Source organism: Peromyscus leucopus, chromosome 16_21, assembly GCF_004664715.2.
Source record: "Peromyscus leucopus breed LL Stock chromosome 16_21, UCI_PerLeu_2.1, whole genome shotgun sequence".
NCBI classification, from domain to species: Eukaryota; Metazoa; Chordata; class Mammalia; order Rodentia; family Cricetidae; genus Peromyscus; species Peromyscus leucopus.
In genome coordinates this window covers 73,222,796-73,240,923 of record NC_051084.1, presented here as the reverse complement: position 1 = coordinate 73,240,923, position 18,128 = coordinate 73,222,796, and the positions used below count along the sequence as shown (strand labels likewise).

Below are 18,128 nucleotides of genomic sequence, written 5' to 3'. Positions count from 1 at the left end.
CAAAAGAGATGACTCAGTGGTTAAAAGCCTGGCACCCACACTGGCCCGCTCACAACTGCTGGTAACTCCAGCACCAGGGGACCTGACACCCTCTCCTGGCTTCTGTGGCCACCTGGATGTGTGGCATACACACACACACACACACACACACACACACACACACACACGCACGCACGCACGCACGCACACATAAATAAAAAAAATCCTAAAAATCAGTAAGTAAATAAGGAAGTGTGTCATGAGCAGCATGCCAGGCGAACTATTATGTAATCTCTATGAAGCTTGGCATCTCCCACAAATGTGCACTGAAGCCCTTGACTCCACCTGTGAAGGAATAAGTCCCTGACAGCACCATGGGGCCGGAGACTCGCTTCTGTCCTCTGTCTTCTCCACACTCTTGTCTTTGAGCTCCAGGTAACCTGCACCAGGCTCTCAAGCCAGGCTGACCACTGGCAGTCATGATGCCACCAGGGCCCCCAGGCATCAGCACCAACTGACACCGCTTCTGAGCAAGGATGCCATCTGCTGTTTCCTTTGCCACCCTGGTTACTCATCCTCAGGTTCCCCCAACAGACAGGTCAACCCATCCTGTAAGCAAGGCTAATGCACACCCTCATGATACTCCCCAGGCTCTCATGTTTGAGGCTGGGATCCTTCCCACGAGAGGAATCAGACCCAGCAGAGTGGACACCCCACCATATTTGTCCCACAGAGATTCACGCCCACTTGGAAGCACAGGATGAGGCCAGGTGAGCTCTGGAGAAGACGGTAGGTATCTCGGAGGGGCCCATGCACTTTGCTGCCTTGCTGCTGCGCACAGAAAAATAAGGTCCAGTAGGGGGCGGTGCCTATTTGCACAGCACACTGTTCAGACTCCCCTGCCGCAGACGCCTGTGTGGTGGAGGACAGAGCGGGCAGTCACAGGGGCTCTCACCTCTTCCCCCTTCTCCCCACAGCCACCCTGACATCTGCGGCAGGATCCTGGCCACAGCATGCCCGGCGCTGGGCTCTGCAGCTGTTGGGGTGGCCGGGTACTGCCCTTGCTTATGGCCTACGTCTGCTCCCTGCTGCTTGGGGCCACCATCTTCCGGCCGCTGGAGAAACAGGCAGATTCTCCAATCCAGGGACCGGTTCCAGCTGGAAAAGCTGTGCTTCCTACAGAACTACAGCTGCCTGGACCAGCAGGCCAGGAGAAGTTCGTGCAGGTGAGGGAGTGAGGAAGGGTGGGACAGGAAGAGCGGGAAGGGGGGTGGAGGGGCCAAGGGCAGGTGCAGAGCCACCACCCAGAGGCTGAATCCTGTGTGGAGAGAGGGTGGTGAGAACTGGAGCCTGGTGAAGCCTAGTCCAGAGCCTGACCCTCGTCTACAGCTAGACCACTGTATGGCCTTGATCAAATCACTTGTCCTAAGTGCTTCCCATCCAAATACAAGGATCTGAGTGGAACGCCCAGAACCCACATGAAAAATCCAGGTGTGGGGCAAGCGAGCCGGCTCAGCAGGCAAAGGAATTTCTGGCAAAGGAAAGTTAAGAGCAGTGGATGCTCTTCCAGAGGATGCGGGTTCAATTCCCAGCACCCACATAGGCTCACATGTGGTACAAAGACATACATGCAGGAAAAATGTACATATACATAAAATAAATCTTTTTTAAAAAAAATAAGAAGGCTGATGGCTCTGAGGAGTGACAGCTGCAACTGACCTCTGACCTCCACATGTATATGCATACAACTGTCTGCACATACCCAAGCATGTATCACACACACACACACACACACACACACACACACACGTGCTGTCTGTGCTCGGCATTTGACTGCAGTAAAATCTCCCTGAGCTGTCACTTGCTGTACAGACACTCTAGAAATTTCCCCTCCCACACTCGCTACTTCTCAGGACTGATGCTGCGTCTGCTGGCTGAGTGTGTGCTCCTGGGTGGAGACACAGATAAAGGTGAGGACCAACTGTCATACTAGACTCGCTCCCTCGCCGAGCTGGTGGACAATGGCCAAGCACAGTTGGCAGAGTGATGACTGGCCATTAGTGAGCGTCTCTGACATGTGTTGGGGGGTGGGGGACCAGACCTCTGTTCCACTGTGGCTCCCCATCGTGGGCCTGAGCACACACGGGTGTTTTCTCCCAGCTGTCTACTGCGATCAGCATCTCCAACTTAGAGGTGAGAGCCGAGACCCAGGGAGATGCAGGGTGTGGACCAGGGCTCAGTCACTGGCTGAGGCAGAACTCACACCCATGCTTCTTGCTGGGGTACCCTTTACTCTTCACTGCACAAATTAGCACACACATTGGGGGCAGGGTACTGTCGAAAGTGAGAGTTCTCCAGGTAGTGTCCATGGACCACGACCACCTCCACCACCACCACCTCCACCACCTCCACCACCTCCAGCACCTCCACCACCAGCACCTCCACCACCTCCACCACCTCCACCACCTCCAGCACCACCAGCACCACCACCAGCACCTCCACCACCACAGGCAGCACCTGAGAGCTTATCAGGGAATCAAGTTGCAGACCCACTCAGACCTGCTGACTCAGGGACTGAGTGAGGTCACCAGGTGATGCTGAGACCCCGAGACTTCTCTTGGAACTGAGAGCAGCTGATCTCCAAGATGAGATGTCGGCAGAGAGTGCTGCCCCTGATTTTCCAGGATCAGAGCATTCCTTACTCCATGCATACGTTTTACTCAGTGATGGTGCTCATCTTCAGGCACCCCAACGTCCCAGGAGTGAGCCAGAGACAGGGACACCTGAAGTCTTCTGCCTCAGCCCTGGGCTGGAGGTGGAACCAGGAATGAGCAGTGGACAGACTGGTCAGGCTCAAACTGGTTCTGCAATTAAGGACAAGGATCTAGGTCTGACGGCCAGTGTGTAGGACCAGGGACTCGATAGGAAGGAAACTTGTCCCTCAAAGTCCTCAGTCTCCTGACAGGGCAAGCAGAGCTTGCAGGCAGAGAAATGATGGAGTAACATTTGGAGGAAACCCAGTCCTGGGAAACTCACACGCTGAGCCATGAACACGGTGCTGAATGCAGTATTCAAACATGACTCCATGAGGACACCTGTAAACCCGCCTCTTTCTCCTTCACCATCCGATCCTCAGAGACAAAGATGCCGCAGCCACTTGAGGCCACTCAGCCACGCTCAGAGCCCCTTCTCCACAGGACAGAGGGCCTGGAGGTGCAGAGGGAGAGTCAGAGACCCGGGAACATGCTGTCCCCAAGAGTGGGGTCTCCAGGGAAAGGACATGCTCTGAAATGTCTGGAGCAGATCTCTGCCTGTGTGGGAAAGAGGAAGGTCTTAAGAAGCCAGTTCCTGCCCAAGTGAGAGCCAGGAGGCCTCCACCCAGCAAGTGGAAACCAGCTCCCACAGGAAGGGAGGCAGGAGTGGCCGCCATACTTCCCATGCCCCCGCACCCCCGCGCCCCCGCACCCCCGCGCCCCCCGCGCCCCCGCACCCCTTTGGAGCACTGCCCGGGAACAAGAATGAGCTGGTGCCGCCCTGGGACAAGTTTCTAGCTAGAGGAAAGAGGGCCAGAGTTGGGGAGAGGGAGCCCTGCCCTAGAAACACAAACCATACACACCCGTGTAACACAGAGCCCTGCACAGCACACAGACAACACACTACTTGTGCCCACACAGCCTCTCTCCTGGGTCCCTGATGTAACTTCTGCAGGCGTGGGCTATGCTCACTAGAGGGCGCTAGAGAGCAAAGTGGCCAGCTCCCACCACATACCCAATGGGAGGGAAGCCTCAGACTCCACCTTCCCAAGCAGACACTTCCAGAAGTATCTAATGTCAACCTCACCTTGTCCTAACTAATGTATATGTGTGTGTGTCATTTCTGTCACCAAAAGCATCTCCACACTTCCTCCTCAGGCCCCTGGCTCTCCACCCATCAGAGCACACACCTCAGTCAGCCTTGGCCACTCAGAGATCATGTTCCCTTCTGTGAAATGGGAATGATGTTGTTTAAGAGACTTATTAAACATAAGCTCACAAAAGCATCCTCCTGAGAGCTGGTTGGTGCCAGCAGGCCCTCAGCGATCGTTAGGCCCTCCCCTCCTGACCATGCCACCTCAACAGGTCATCCGGGAAGCCTGGGTGAAAGGCGTGAACCCCAAAGGCAACTCCACCAACCCCCACAACTGGCACTTCCGAAGCAGTTTCTTCTTTGCAGGCACAGTGGTCACCACCATAGGTAAAGGGCTGGGGAGGGAGGGGCCGGGAGGGAGGGGCCGCCCCAGGCCCTGCTCAGCTTGGGATTGCTTCCAAAGGCCATCGTTGGGACAAGGATGTGGTTTAAGCCGGTGGTGATGCGGGAAGCAGAGACAGGGGCATGGTGAGACAGTCACAGGAAGGCAGTAAACCCTGCTGCTACGGGACTGGGCTGGGCTCACCTCCCGGGTCCTCTGAGGGGCTGGGCAGAGCCTTTCCTCAGCACAGCTGCATGAAGGCAAGCATGGGTCTCTCTATTGACTTCAGTCCTGGCTGGCAGAGAGCTGGTTCTGGTGTGTTAATGCTCCAACTCTGTGCACCTGGCCACGTCCTCTCAGAGAGAGATAGTGAAGAGAGGTCATTTGTGCATGGGGCGGCCCCTCAAAACTGCAGGTGACGTCCCAGTATCCCGAGGAGATGGGATATCGGCAGAAAGCCGACTCCACCCACCCCAGCCTCTCACACAGGCCTCCCTTCCATTCAGTTAAGCCGCAATCCAATCACAGACCCCTTCCTTGGCAGTCCAGGAAGAGTGTTAGAATGCGGGTTGGGGTATGAATTTAGATAGAACCCAGGCTTGGCTTCCCAGTTCACTAAAGAGGGATTGAGTTACTATGATTACGTAAGGCAAATGGGGTAATTAAGTAGAAACGACACAAAACATCTCTGGGAATCATGCCTGGCAGGAAGGCAGAGGGTGGCAGTCGGGAGGGCTTCATGGAGGCAGCATCATTGGAGAAGAGAATTCTGTAAATACCGATTGCTCTAGCGGAGGGTAGGATGCGTGCCATGGGAACAACTTCTTGTCCTCCCCCAGAGGCGATGGAGACAAGCCTCTGCTAGAGCTGCTGACAGAAGGCAGTTCGATCTCTCTCTTCCCCTCACATGCACACTCCCTTGCCTGGCAGGCTATGGAAACCTGGCGCCCAGCACAGAGGTGGGGCAGGCCTTTTGTGTCTTCTGTGCCCTGCTCGGCATCTCACTCAACGTGGTCTTCCTCAACCAAATGGGCACAGGGCTACGTGCACACCTGACCACACTGGACAGGTGGGAGGACCATCCCAGGCGTTCCCAGGTAGGATGGCATCTTCCGGAGCCCCTGGGACAGACAGCTGCAAATGTGGAGGTGGGCTTGGGTGTATGAGGTTAAGGGCAGACACCCCAGAGAGTTCAGAACAGGGAGACATGAAGAAGAGCGATTCAGGCTGCACAGGACATGACCTCGAAGTTCCCTGCGACACATGAGAGCATGGAGTCGACTTGCCAAGAGCTGAGGGCCAGATACTGGGTACGACTTCTCCGGGAGGACTGTGCCCAGCTGCCAGGTAGTTCTTTGGAGCAGAAGTTTGAGTATCATGTCTCCATGTTCATTATGGACTTCCAACATCCTTTTGCGTGGTTCAAAACAGTCTCTAGGCCACCCAGTGAGCCCTAGAGCTCACTGCCACAGAAGGACCTAGGACATCTCGGTAATAGCAGTCTCATCCCAGACCTGAGTCCCTGAGAGAGCCTATGCAAGTGTAATCCTCAAGTTCAAAGGGATCTCCCTCCTTGACCAATTAACACACCCCCTGCCCTGGGAGGCCTGACACAGGCTTATCACCCCACCCAGTCCACACCCAACTCTTCCCAGACCTTCCCCATACATTCCCAGACCCTTCCAAGTGTTCTCAAAGGCAGACCCACCCTTCTCAGCTCCTGCAGGTCCTGGGCCTTACTCTGTTCCTGACCCTGGGGACCCTGGTCATCCTCATCTTCCCGCCCATGTTATTCAGCCATGTGGAGGGCTGGAGCTTTGGTGAAGGCTCTACTTTGCCTTCATCACCCTCAGCACCATTGGCTTTGGGGACTACGTTGTCGGTGAGAATGAGATAATTAGGTACCCTGGTGGGTACTCACTAGAACCTGGGGTACATGGAGGTACCAGCAGAGGCTGGTTATCTCTGGGACCCCTGTGGGCTCTTGGTGGCATCCTCAGAAGTCTCTGCTTTTTCTGTCACTGGTCCTTCTTATGAGGACCAGGGAGAGAACACCCCATAGAATCTGGGGATAGCTGTGCCCTCGGACACCAGTCATCACCTTCCCTGGCAGGCACAGACCTCAGCAAGCATTACATCACCATGTACCAGAGCCTGGCAGCTGTATGGCTCCTCCCAGGGCTGGCATGGCTGGCAGTGTGCTCAGCCTGGGGTTCCTGCTTCTGCACAGATGCCCCCGTCTCTGGCTGCTCATCAGAGGCCTGGACCTCAGGGATGAAGGAGACCCTGACCCTGACCCCAGACCTCAGGAAATCCCCAAGTGTTCCAGCCACCCATCCTGCCTCACCACCCCCAAGCCCACAGCATCCCCTGCCCTTCCTCTCCAACCCACACACTTCCCAGAAAGGGTGGTCAGTAATTCTTCAAAGAGAGAATGGAAACAGGTGTGCCTACACAGTAATTTAGGGGAGATGCAGAGACAAACCTCAGAGACTTGCGTGAGTGAATATTTGCACGCTGGCCTTGGAGCCCCTTTCTTTCCCTGGTCTCCCAGAGAATCCAGAAGAACCTACATCATCGCCACCTCCACACACCAGCAGCAGTCCTTAGGCTGTGAGCAGAGATGGAGCTGGTTCTTGTGCTAGTTGCTACAGACACACTGGCACTCCACAAGACCCCACTTTGCGCCAGGGCTGCACCAGGTCTGGGGACAGTAACTGTCCTACCCTTGCTGCGTCTTCAGTCTGGAAGGACTGAGCCCCAGTGCCTCACCCCCAGAGCTCTGACTGACTGGAACAAAACTGGAGAGAAGGAGAGTTCAGGGCGGGGACCGGGGGACGGGAGCTGGGCACACACCCAGGGGCACAGCTGGTGCACACAGGAAACTGCCCTCAGGAGACTCGCAGCTGCAGGACTCTGAACTCAGAGGCTGCCTGTCAGCTCTCTCCAGCTCTCCTGGGCCACAGGTGAAAAGGGTTTCCCCCAACAAGGCTTGGGATCTCTTCTGGGTGTTCCACCACTTTCCTGAAAATGGCCCATGGGGCATTCCTGGTCCTCACTATTCCTCTTGAGAAGCTGAAGGGGCAGCAGACCCCTGGAGCCTTACAGAATAAGTTTCCAGGGCCTAGGCTCCCATGGGAATACACTCTCCATCCACCCCTAGTCCTTCTGCCAGATTTCAGCACCGTGGGCCAGAAGGGAGGAGAGGCTGGCCCATCTGCCCCAACGTCCAGTATTAAAAGGATTAGGAGCTAGCTCTGCCTTGAATGTCCCCTCTCCCCAGCTGCAAGGAGGTTTCTAAGTGTCTGTGTGTTTGCAGCATTGGGGATGTCCAGGATGTTGAGGGGAGCCCCTGGGAAGAACCCACATCCGTGGAGAGATTCTCTACCCCACCCTGGACTTAACAGCCACTCAGGAAAAGACTGAAGTCTGAAGGCCTCCATCAGCTCTATACATGCTGGCCCTGCCTCTGCTCTGGGTGCATGGGAACTCAGAGACCTCCTCCGGAGCAGCAAGGATCGCCTGGGATCACATGTTCTTGCCTCCCATACACACAGACAAAGCCTAGCTGGGGCCTTTTATTTGGAGAGCACCTACTGTAGGGGAACCTAGTGTGGTGCTGACCTCAAGCATTTGGAGGAAGCCCCTGGTCTCACAACTTCGACAGGAGCCCTGTGACAATAGTTTCTCTTCCACTCTGGATTGCAGGAGTCCTTCCCTCTGAAGGGAAGCACTGAGGGGGGCGGGTAAAGGTCCGGGTCCCTCGCCTGTGACTACCTGGAAGCCCTTCCTGTTCCGCTGATGTTGAAGTGGGCACCCCAACTCCCTGGCGAGTTATTTTTTGGTCACTGGGATTGGATCCTTGAGGGTGGGCAGGGTTGCACTCCTCCTCGGCGGCGGGAAGCAGGCCACAGGCAAGCAGGCGTTTGCTTAGAGAAAAGCTCCTCCCGGCCGGCCTTTCCTGCCCTTTCCCGGTTCCTGTCTACCAGAGTGCTCCTGGGCTCTGGCCTCTCCACCATGTGCGGACCGCGATCTCCTAAGGCACCCTGTTGGGCCCGGGGCTGTCGGGTACCAGGCACAGGGCTCCTCTTGCTCACCTACCTGGCTTACTTGGTGCTGGGTACCGGTGTGTTCTGGGCACTGGAAGGTCCTGCGGCCCGGAACTCCAGCCGCACCTTCCAGCGCGACAAGTGGATGCTACTACAGAACTTCACGTGTCTGGACGGCCCATCGCTGGACCTGCTGATACGGGTTAGGGGACTAGTGGAGCCAGCCTGGGAAAGAAGGGGTGGGGTGGGGGCGTAGGGGGCGGGAGCTCACAGCAGGCATGAAGAGCGCAGTGAAGCTCTGTGGGATGGTTATCCCTTGGAGAGGTGGAGCAGTCAGGCTTGGGGAAAACAGGGTTGTGAGGTTGGGGGTGGGTAACCGCGGGGATGGGCTGGACCCAGTGGAAAGCGGCTAGGTCTCCGGCTCTGTCTTTAAGGTAGTGAGAGGGCAGTACTAGCCCTGTAGGAAGACCCGTCCAGAACACAACCATAAGGAATACAGAGGTGCGCTTCCCTGGGTCACAAGCTGCAAGGCTGTCCGATGGGGTCATGATGGAGACAGGTAGCATTTGGTCTGGTCAGCCTTGTGTGGGGCTTACTGAGACGAACGGCCAAGGATGAAAGGCCACACCTAGTCTTTCAAAGGACAGGGGAGGAGCAAATACCTTGGGGGGCGTGGCCAGACTCTAAGGAGGAACGTGACCTGGTGGGACCATGGGAACTTGGGAGAAAGGGCTCAGCCTGTGCCTGTGGGTAAAATGGGGCTCAAGTATGCTTGTCTGGGCCAGGCCCAGAGCAAAGGTAAGAGGGAGCTGAGAGTTACGGGACTTGGACTGGACCCAGGGCTAAGGTCACTTTACCTGAAACATTTGCACATTAAGAGCAGACACCCTCCCCACCTGCAATCCAGGCAGGGATGGAAAAGGGGCGGAGCAGGGGAGAGTGCAGAGGTCACCGAGTCAGAGGCTCCTCAGAGGATGAGGATGCTGCAGGGTCTGGAGGCAGGAGATGGCTCATGCTGGCAGGGCTTCCCCTGGAGAGCTCTTCCTGCCCCCCCCCCCTCCGTGGACCAAGGGGCTGGCAGCTGAGCTAATCAGCGTTTGCATTATTATTCTACTCCACATCCCTCTGTCTGTCAAGTGCAGGGACAGCGCTGAGACCCACAGGCCTCAGTGCAGAATCTTCACTCTCCATTACAGAGAGGGGCAGGACCTGTGTCCCCAGATCCTTAAACTGAAGCCAAATCCCCTTTGGCAGGGCAGAAGGAATGGCGAGTGGAGGTGGATCTGGAGCTAGCTAGGGGCTGTCTGGCCATCACCAGTAAACGCTCCTGTTGCAGCCTTTCCCTTGCCCAGCCCCCGTCACATGTCTCACGAGCAGATACCTCCATCCCCATTAGGAGATGAACCATGGCTCCACTTAGAGAGGGAACAAGGCCCAGAGAGATTTAATATCGATGCAAGGCTGCACAGCCAGGCGCGGAGGCTGTCGATCACCCGGAGGCTGCTTTTGTGTAGCCCTGTGTACCTGGACGCTTCTCAGAATCCCATGCTTTTATGTCCAGGGCACAGTATGAGCTGCCAGCCTCTGCTCCTGCTGCCCTGCCTTCTGAAAGCCTTCTCAGTGGGAAGACCCTCCGAGCAAGCCCAGCTGAAGTGATACTCCCCCACGAAGCCTTCTGCCTCTGCCCGGTCATCTCTGTGTTCCCACAGTGTGGTATCCCTAAGAAGACAGCAGCTGTTCACCACTGTTAGTGCTCCATTTTACAGATGAGGAAACTGAGGTGTGAAGAAACTGAGGACCTCCTACACAGTCTCCTTCGTACCCAAAACAGTCACGATGGCCCCATATCAGTGTTAACTCAGTTCTCCTGTTCCACTGAAGACTGAGGTCATGTCTGCCATCTGGAACATCTGCCTATTGCTTCCTTCAAGAGTAGCACTGAGCTAGACAGCAAATGAGTAGTTAAGCCTGTGAGATAGCCTAGAACCCACCCTGACCTGGCTCTAGGATAAGGAGAAGGGGTTGTCCCCATGATCTCTGCCTCTGTGGACCCTTTGGTTAGTAGAAGCAGTGATTCTTTGCCCCAAACAGACTTGGAATAAGGAGGGAGATATTGTGTGAGTTTTTCTGGGGACACATGAAAAAGACTTTTCAAGCCAGATAGGGCACCAATGGTTGACCAAAGAAACAATCCCGCCCACTTCTAGCTGGGTGAACCAGTGAGTTATTGGGGTTACTAACAGGAATGTGGGTGACTCAAAGGCAGCCACATCATGGAAACGTCCACCCCAACAGGAGTGACCTCACATCCCTAGAGCTCACTACACAACTTGTAGTCGGCTCTACTGAAGAGTCCCCTCTCCTCGGCAGTTGTTACTGTGAAGTTTAACTTGGGGGAGGGACTTTGTGCCTGCTGTAACTTCCTGAGCCTGTAAGTCATGGGAGCTTCTCTCCTCCCTTCAGGAGGAAGTATATCACTTTGGGGAAACTGTCTACACCACATGAGGCCCTGTAAAAGTGTGGGTGTAGGTGTGGCTATAGACCTAGGTGTGAGCGTGCAGGGGCCCAGTCTCCCCCGCAAGATCCTGTTGATCACTGCAGCATCTCCCCCAGGGCATCATCCAAGCATACAAAGATGGGACCCACCTCCTGGACAATACCACCAGCATGGGGCGCTGGGAGTTTGTGGGCTCTTTCTTCTTTTCCGTGTCCACCATCACCACCATCGGTAAGGACAGCATGGGGACAAGCTGGTGGGTGTTGGGAGGTAGTCTCACCCTGAGGGGCCAGTGGTAGCATTCCAGAGAGTGTCACCCCTGTAAAGCCGTCATATCAGCAAGCACACTCCCATCCTCCTGCTGTGGTATCTCATGCCTCAGGACCTGTGGACTTGGTTTCTGCATTTCTTCAGATACCAGGGGAACTGTATGCATATTCCAGTTTGGGGATTGCTGCCCTGGAGGACTTTGGTCACCCAACCCAGCCCCATAGACCCTCCCAGCCCACCAGCACCCCTCAGTCCCTATCACTGTCCTCCAGACACATTTCCCCTCCAGAGCCTGGCTGAGGTGGAACCTGTCTTGAAAGCACCTGAAGCGGTTGTGTGTGCAAACAGTGTGGACAGAAAGCCCTGGATCCCAGGAAACATTTCTGGTCGGCTCTGGTACCCTCGTCCTCAGCATCACCTGCATGACCCAGGACTGTCCACCGGGTGGCAGGCTCACACCACTGAAGGCTCAGGCTCCATCTTCCCTCTTCCCTGACCAGCATCCTTTTGAGCCTGGCCTTATCTTCCCAGCTGCCCCCCCCCCTCCCCCAAACACACACCTCCAGAACACCACCTCTACTCGGGTCATGACTGATCTCAGCACTTGAGAGGGGGAGGCAAGAGGATCAGGAGCTCAAGGTTACATAAAAAGTTTGAGGCCAGCCTGGGCAACACAAAACCTTGTTTTAACACAAACAAAATAAAACAGGAGTGGAAAGGGGGCGGAAGATCCAGAGAAAGAGACCTCTGAGGTTCTCAGGCCAGATGCCCACATGGCAATCTTCCATCATGAGTCATCCCACTCAGCCGGGTACCCACTCAAAGCTCAGGGGTTCACCTTCCCACCTGCGGTATGTCCCCACTGTGGCCTCTCATTACACCAAGGCCAGTGAATGCCTGCAGCCCATTTTAAGCTCCAGAAAGCAGGCTCAGACAGATCAAGGCCTTTGCCCAGGTTCCCACAGTCTTGCAGGGGTCAGAGCCCAAGAAGTGGAGCCAGAGAGCTCCTCAGGCCGCCTGTGCCCTGATGTGCCAGCCCTGCTCTGTCTCACCATCAGATCTGGGTAGGCAGCCAGCTGCCCCCATCCCAGTGTGGGAGTGGAAAAAGAGGCCACAGCGACTATGCCCAGAGCTGGAGGAAGGGTCCCCTTAAATACCCCTCCCTCCTGCATCAGGCTACGGCAACCTGAGCCCCGAGACCATGGCTGCCCGTCTCTTCTGCATATTCTTTGCTCTCGTGGGGATTCCGCTCAACCTGGTGGTGCTCAACCGGCTGGGTCATCTTATGCAGCGAGGGGTGCACCGATGTGTCCAGCGGCTGGGGGGCAGCTGGCAGGTGAGACTGCGGGACCCTGGATGAGTCAGCTCCAGATGGGGGGCTGTGGTGGAAACGGAGTGCCGAGCCAGAAGGAGTGCGATCAGGAAGACGAAGTGGGTGGTGAGGTTGTGGGAGCAAAGCCCAGAAGAGGGTCTTTGATCGTTTGTGTCCATGGTGGGCACAAGACGGCTGGGAGGACTCAAAGCCACCAAGGCTTTTGGAAGGAAATGTGGGGGGACACAAAGCTGGAGAGGTGGGCGTGGGGGCATCCCCTTCCTGCTGCTCAGGACAGAGCGGCAGACCATCGCCGTGTGCTGCAGGACCCCGCGCAGGCACAGTGGCTGGCGGGCTCGGCGGCGCTGCTCTCCGGCCTCCTGCTCTTTCTGTTACTGCCTCCACTTCTCTTCTCCCGCATGGAAGGCTGGAGCTACGTGGAGAGCTTCTACTTCGCCTTCATCACACTCAGCACCGTGGGCTTCGGCGACTACGTGATCGGTGAGTGGCCCTGGGATGAAGAGGCGGTGACCCAGTCGCCCGGACCTCCCAGGCAGGCCTGGGAGTGTGCTTGGGGGGGGGGGGGGGTCGGGGGGGGGCGGTGAGTCACGTGGGTGGCTTGGTGGGCCTGGGGCACCGCTTTCAACCTAAGTAGGCTCTGTCCTTTCCCAGGGTGGTGGGTTGTGATTTCTCAGGTCCTGCCTGCCAGTGTGGAGCTGTCCTCCAAAGCTACGGGGCTTAATCGGCGCCCTAGAGGGACACACAGCCCTCAGACCTCCCTCCTCACTTCTCCATGCATCCCATTCCCACCCACCCAACCCCGGCGAGGGCCCTGGGGAAACAATCGGGGAACTCAGAGCACCCAGTCTCCCTTGGGCCTCAGGAGGAAATGACAGTCAATGAAAGCCTGCCAGGAAGGCCGGGAAAGGGGTCCATTAGTGCTGTCCCCTGGGGCCACGCAGGCACCCCAGAGACGCTGACTTTGCAGGAAACAGTGGAGGCAAGCGTGAGGAAGGTGTCAGTGAAGGAACAGTGGCTCCAGGCAGCCTCAGCATCTCTCTGTCTCTGCCTCTGTCTCTCTCTGTGTGTCTCTGTCTGTCTATCTGTCTCTGTTTCTGTCTCTCTCCCCTGCTGGCACTGAAAAGATGCAAGAGTAAAGGCCACAGGTTTCTTCACTACCCGGGGCAGCCTTGGCCATGACTCTGGGATGAGGAGGGACTGTCCTGATAACTTTCTCCTGGGCTGGCAGCTGGGGGACTAAACATCCTCCCCACTCTTTCTAAGGTCTCAATGAGAAACCAAAGTTTGCCTCCACCAAAGCTCCCCTCGGGGAATCCTTGGATTTACCGAGCACTGGTGAGGGGTCACAGGCAGGAGCATGGGTGACACTCAAGTGTCTGCCCTGGAAGGTTTTCATCCAGCACGGATGGCGACCTCTCCGTGGCTATAAGGATGGAGCCCTCCCTCCCCTCGTCCTCCCCAGCCCATGTACTCTCACCCTCCGAGACACCCTGGACCACGTGCGGTTAGGGCAGACTTGCTTACAATTGGCCGGAAGGAGTGGCTGGGTACTCGGGCGAGGGTCCGATGGCTCCCCCCACCACCCCTTCTGAGAGAGAAGGTCGTCAGTCCACAAGATCAGCAGTCCAGCTGTGACCACCTTTTGTAAGTGGATCCAGCTGATCCATGAAGATGGTGGCAGTTTGGCTCCCAGGATGGTCCTATACAATGGGGCCCTCCCCATACTCCTTCAGGGCACTGTTGGAACAAGACAAACCACTCACTCAGCCAGCAACTCAGAGTGAGTGTCACCCAAGAGGCCAAGCCATTTGCCTGAGATAGCTCAGGGAGATACAACTTCTAATCTGTTTCTTCCCACAATTCAAGCTAGTCCTAGAACCCTCTCTGGGCCTCAGTATCCCTAACTGCCCAGGAAGCTGCTCTGTGAATGGGCAGGACAGTCTGCTTGGCCTCCTGCTCTGAAGCTCCCTGCCCTGAGCCCAGTCCAAAGTCCTGGAGGCTGCAAGGGCTGCTGGGAGAACAGAGCTGCGTGCCGAGGTCCTCGAAGCTGTTCATTATCTCTGTACCTTTGCACACAGAGAGGCCCTGGCTCCTTCATCTGCAAGGCCCCCGGCTTAGGTCCATGGAGAAACTGAGGCCTGGAGAAGGGCAGGGAGGTGCCTAAGGCCAACCACACTTGTTCTGAAAACCTGCACACCTCTTCTGCAAATCTCAGCTCTCCTGGTCCTTTAGGGATGGAGCAACTGCTTTCTTGGGTGGAAATGCTGACCCCATAAACACACACACACACACACACACACACACACACACACACACACACACCTGGTCATGGGATGCCATTTTCCCTACCTGAAGCCGGTAGTCAGAGTCACCCAAAGCCCAGCCACAAGCTCCTCCTCCCTCATCCGCAGTTGCGTTAGCTGCTCAGCTGCCAACTCCTGTGCCAAACATTAAACCAAGGGGAGAAAGGGCCCCCGGCTTCTGTGCCCAGGAGATCTCATTTGGTACCCAGAGGAAGCAAAGAATCGGTCTCATAACTCTATCAACTTAATGCTGGCTGCCAGCCAGGGCCCACGACACAGGCCACGTCTGAGGTGGGGCCAACGGGACCGGATGGAGGATGGCCCGAGGCAGGACCGGCTATGAGATCTGCCTACTAGGAGCACTGTGAACATCAGATGAGGAAGGCAGGCCAGGTCCCTGGGAAGCAGACAGAAGAGGAACATGTTGCAGAGCCGGCCTCGGTCCCTTTCCTCGGCCACCAACTGACCCAGTATGTCAGGGCATTCAGGGCCAGCCACAGCGAACTCCCGGTCTGGGAGTGTTCTGCACCCGGGGCTTTAGGCTGCATGACTCTAGAGACAGTGTTGGGAAAGGCCTCTTCTGTTAGCCAAGAGAGCGGCTCCCAGCAAAGACACTCGGGCTTCAACAGTGTGACCGGGAGCCAGGCTCGTCTCTAAGGAGGGACATCTGAGCAAACACGTAAAGATGAGTGGAAAAGAACAGGTCAAGAGCAGCTGAAAGAAGAGCCACGGGGAGCTGAGGGAACCGCCGGTACCAGGGTCCTGAGAAACAGGGAAGGAAGGGGCATGCTGAAGAAGTTAAGCAGGCCTGGAAGTCGGGCCTTAGCTGGTTTCTAAAGGGGAGTGGGGTGGGGGCGGTGGGGTACTGCCTTCCCTTGTCACAGGTGCAGGGTGCTCAGAGGGCACTCACAGCCGCTAGGAACTGAGGCAGGACACTCTCCAGCTGCCTCATACTTCTTTCTAAACTCCCTGGCTCCCACAACCCGCCCCATTTCAGCCTAGACAATCATGAGTCAGATGGGATGGGGCTGCAGTACAGTGGGAAGAGCATCCCATGAGGTCCTGGGCTTGATCCCAGCACACAAAACGGGGTGTGGTGCCAGCACTCCAGAGGCAGAGGCAAGGAGGATCAGAAGTTCAAGGCCAAATAGGACTCCATGAGATCCTGTCTCACAAATAACTAAGCAGGGGTTGGAAAGGCGGCTCGGGGGTGAAGAGCCCGGGCTGCTCTTGCAGAGGACATGGGTTCCGTTTCCAGCACCCACATGGTGGCTCACTACCGTCTGTAACTCCAGTTCTGGGGGATCAGACACTCTCTTCTGACCTCCCCAGGCACCAGGAATGCACACAGTACATAGACATACATGTAGGCAAAACATTCATACATATAAAAATAAATTTTAAAAATATTTTTTTAATAAACACAAAATAAAAGCTGAACACAGAAAACAGAACAAGTAAAGGTTCATCTCCAGATATAAGGTGTCAGTTAATCCCAGGGGCTTCCTGGAATCTCAGACTGGCAGCCACAGACTGGGAATGTCATGTCTGTGGGCGTCCTGCATTCCACTCACCTTGTCGGTCACTCAGGCCTCCCAGTTCTGTCCAGCTGCCACCTCCTCTGGCCTTGCCTTTTCCCCAGGGATGGACCCCTCTCGAAACTACCCAATATGGTACAAGAACATCGTCTCCCTATGGATCCTCTTTGGGATGGCCTGGCTGGCCCTGATCATCAAAATCATCCTGTCCCAGCTGGAGACACCAGGGGACATGTGCACCTGCTCCCTACGCTGCTCCAAGGGCAACATCAAGTGCCGAAGCTGGAGCGGGGCCAAGAAGGGGACCACGGCGTCCAGCCACCAGGCACCACGTCTGGAACCTTCCACTCAGGTTATGCGACATGACGAGGACAGCTAGCTGTCTTCCAGGATTGCTGGATCTCTGATTTTAAGCATGATTTTCTGTGCCTCCCAACTAGGTACAGGTAGGAGATTCAAGTTCATCCAATAAGCTGTGACTTTGGGAACAGAGTGTGCTCCTCTTTGCCTATTTCTTTCTTCTAGCCTTCTGTAATGCTGACATGGTGGCAAGAGGCCCAGCAGCCATGAAGTAGAGGCCAGGATTGAGACTTGTAGCACAGTATCAGAAGTAGCCTGGAGTCCTGGTCATCACAGAGTCATAACAAACCAGGACTGAACACTGCCTTGCTTCATGTGAGAGCATTAGACGTCGTATTTGGAACTACTGGTTGAGTGTTTCTAGCACAGCGAAATTTAAACTCTTAACGATGTACACATATCCATAAACAGACACAATGGAGGCTAGAACCCACAGAGAGAAACAATGCCAGCCCCAGGTGAGCTTGCCCAGGATGGGTGGAGGCATGGACGGAGGGCAGAGAAGATGCGGGACCTGCCATCCTTGGACCATCTAGAGGAGTTCACAGGGTTTGCTAGTGAGTCCCAGGACTGATCCTGCAGCAGGTGTAGGAACCCAGCCAGCTCCTGGATCCTTCCTTGCTCTCTCAAAGTGAGCTGAGCAACAGCATCCTCCCGGCCCCCGCTTCCTGACTGCCTACACAATGTGACCAACCACCTCCTGTCACCACATCCTCTCACCCGTGATGGACTGTGTCCCCTAAAACTGGGCACCAAATAAACCCTTCCTCTCGTAAGATGACTTTGTCGTGTATCTGTCCCCCAGTGAACAAGTGGCCATTACAATCATGTATCAGCAGACTGCAGAATTTAGTGCCAGAGAATACCATCGCTTTTAACCAGGACGTTGAATTCAACCAGGCTTTAGTGAGGACAGGGCTGTCTCCTGGCATTAGTGGGTGGTTGGAAAGCCCAGCTTAGGATCATCTCCGCACTCACTCCTGTGTCTGGCATCAGATGGCGGCTGTTGACTGAGACCTTAGCACAGTCTGTGTGGCCTCCTTCTGTGACAACATGGAAGGAGCCTCTCAGGGTGAATGCTCTGAGAAAGAGACTGTCCTGTTGCTTACAAGTCAGGCTGGGGACACACAGTGACACCTTCTCACCATCTTCTCCTGTTCACACGCATACCATGTCCCAGGACTACAATGTGCTGACTCTGACATGCCTGTTTGCACACCTGCCATGTCCCATTACTGATGAGTGACAGGCCGGGCACACCTACTGTGCACCAGGGCCTCCAATAGGCTGCCTGGGCACATCTGTTAGTATGCATGCCATGTTCCAGCACCACCATATGGTGACTTGAGCACACCTGTTCACATGCTTGTGGTGTCCCAAGACACATGTTTGCACATTTGCCCTGTCCCAGTGCCACCAACTGGGGTCCGGGCACACCTGCTCCCATGCACGCCATGTCCTGGTGCCACTATCTGCATGTAGCTGAAGTTTTTCTGGTCCTGCCTGGCCCACAGTCAGGACAAATCTCTCTCACCTGCCAGTCCCGCAGCTGCTCAAAGTAACACACAGAG

General features: G+C 55.8%; 2 protein-coding genes across 2 annotated transcripts; both read left to right on the top strand.

Annotated features, from left to right (window-relative positions):
• Window positions 1-987: 987 nt before the first annotated feature.
• Window positions 988-7,278, top strand: Kcnk16 (potassium two pore domain channel subfamily K member 16). The gene is given in 10 exon segments (XM_028882490.1): window positions 988-1,115; window positions 1,117-1,186; window positions 1,189-1,205; window positions 4,098-4,212; window positions 5,138-5,304; window positions 5,925-6,033; window positions 6,036-6,089; window positions 6,321-6,401; window positions 6,404-6,618; window positions 7,174-7,278. Coding segments are annotated over 10 exon segments (1,056 nt in total). The 5' UTR covers window positions 988-992.
• Window positions 7,279-8,135: 857 nt separating this feature from the next.
• Window positions 8,136-17,319, top strand: Kcnk17 (potassium two pore domain channel subfamily K member 17). Its single transcript, XM_028882483.2, has 5 exons — window positions 8,136-8,458; window positions 10,870-10,984; window positions 12,199-12,359; window positions 12,662-12,836; window positions 16,302-17,319. Exons 1-5 carry the CDS (start codon window positions 8,225-8,227, stop codon window positions 16,574-16,576), a joined length of 960 nt encoding a protein of 319 aa, XP_028738316.1. The 5' UTR covers window positions 8,136-8,224; the 3' UTR covers window positions 16,577-17,319.
• Window positions 17,320-18,128: the final 809 nt, after the last annotated feature.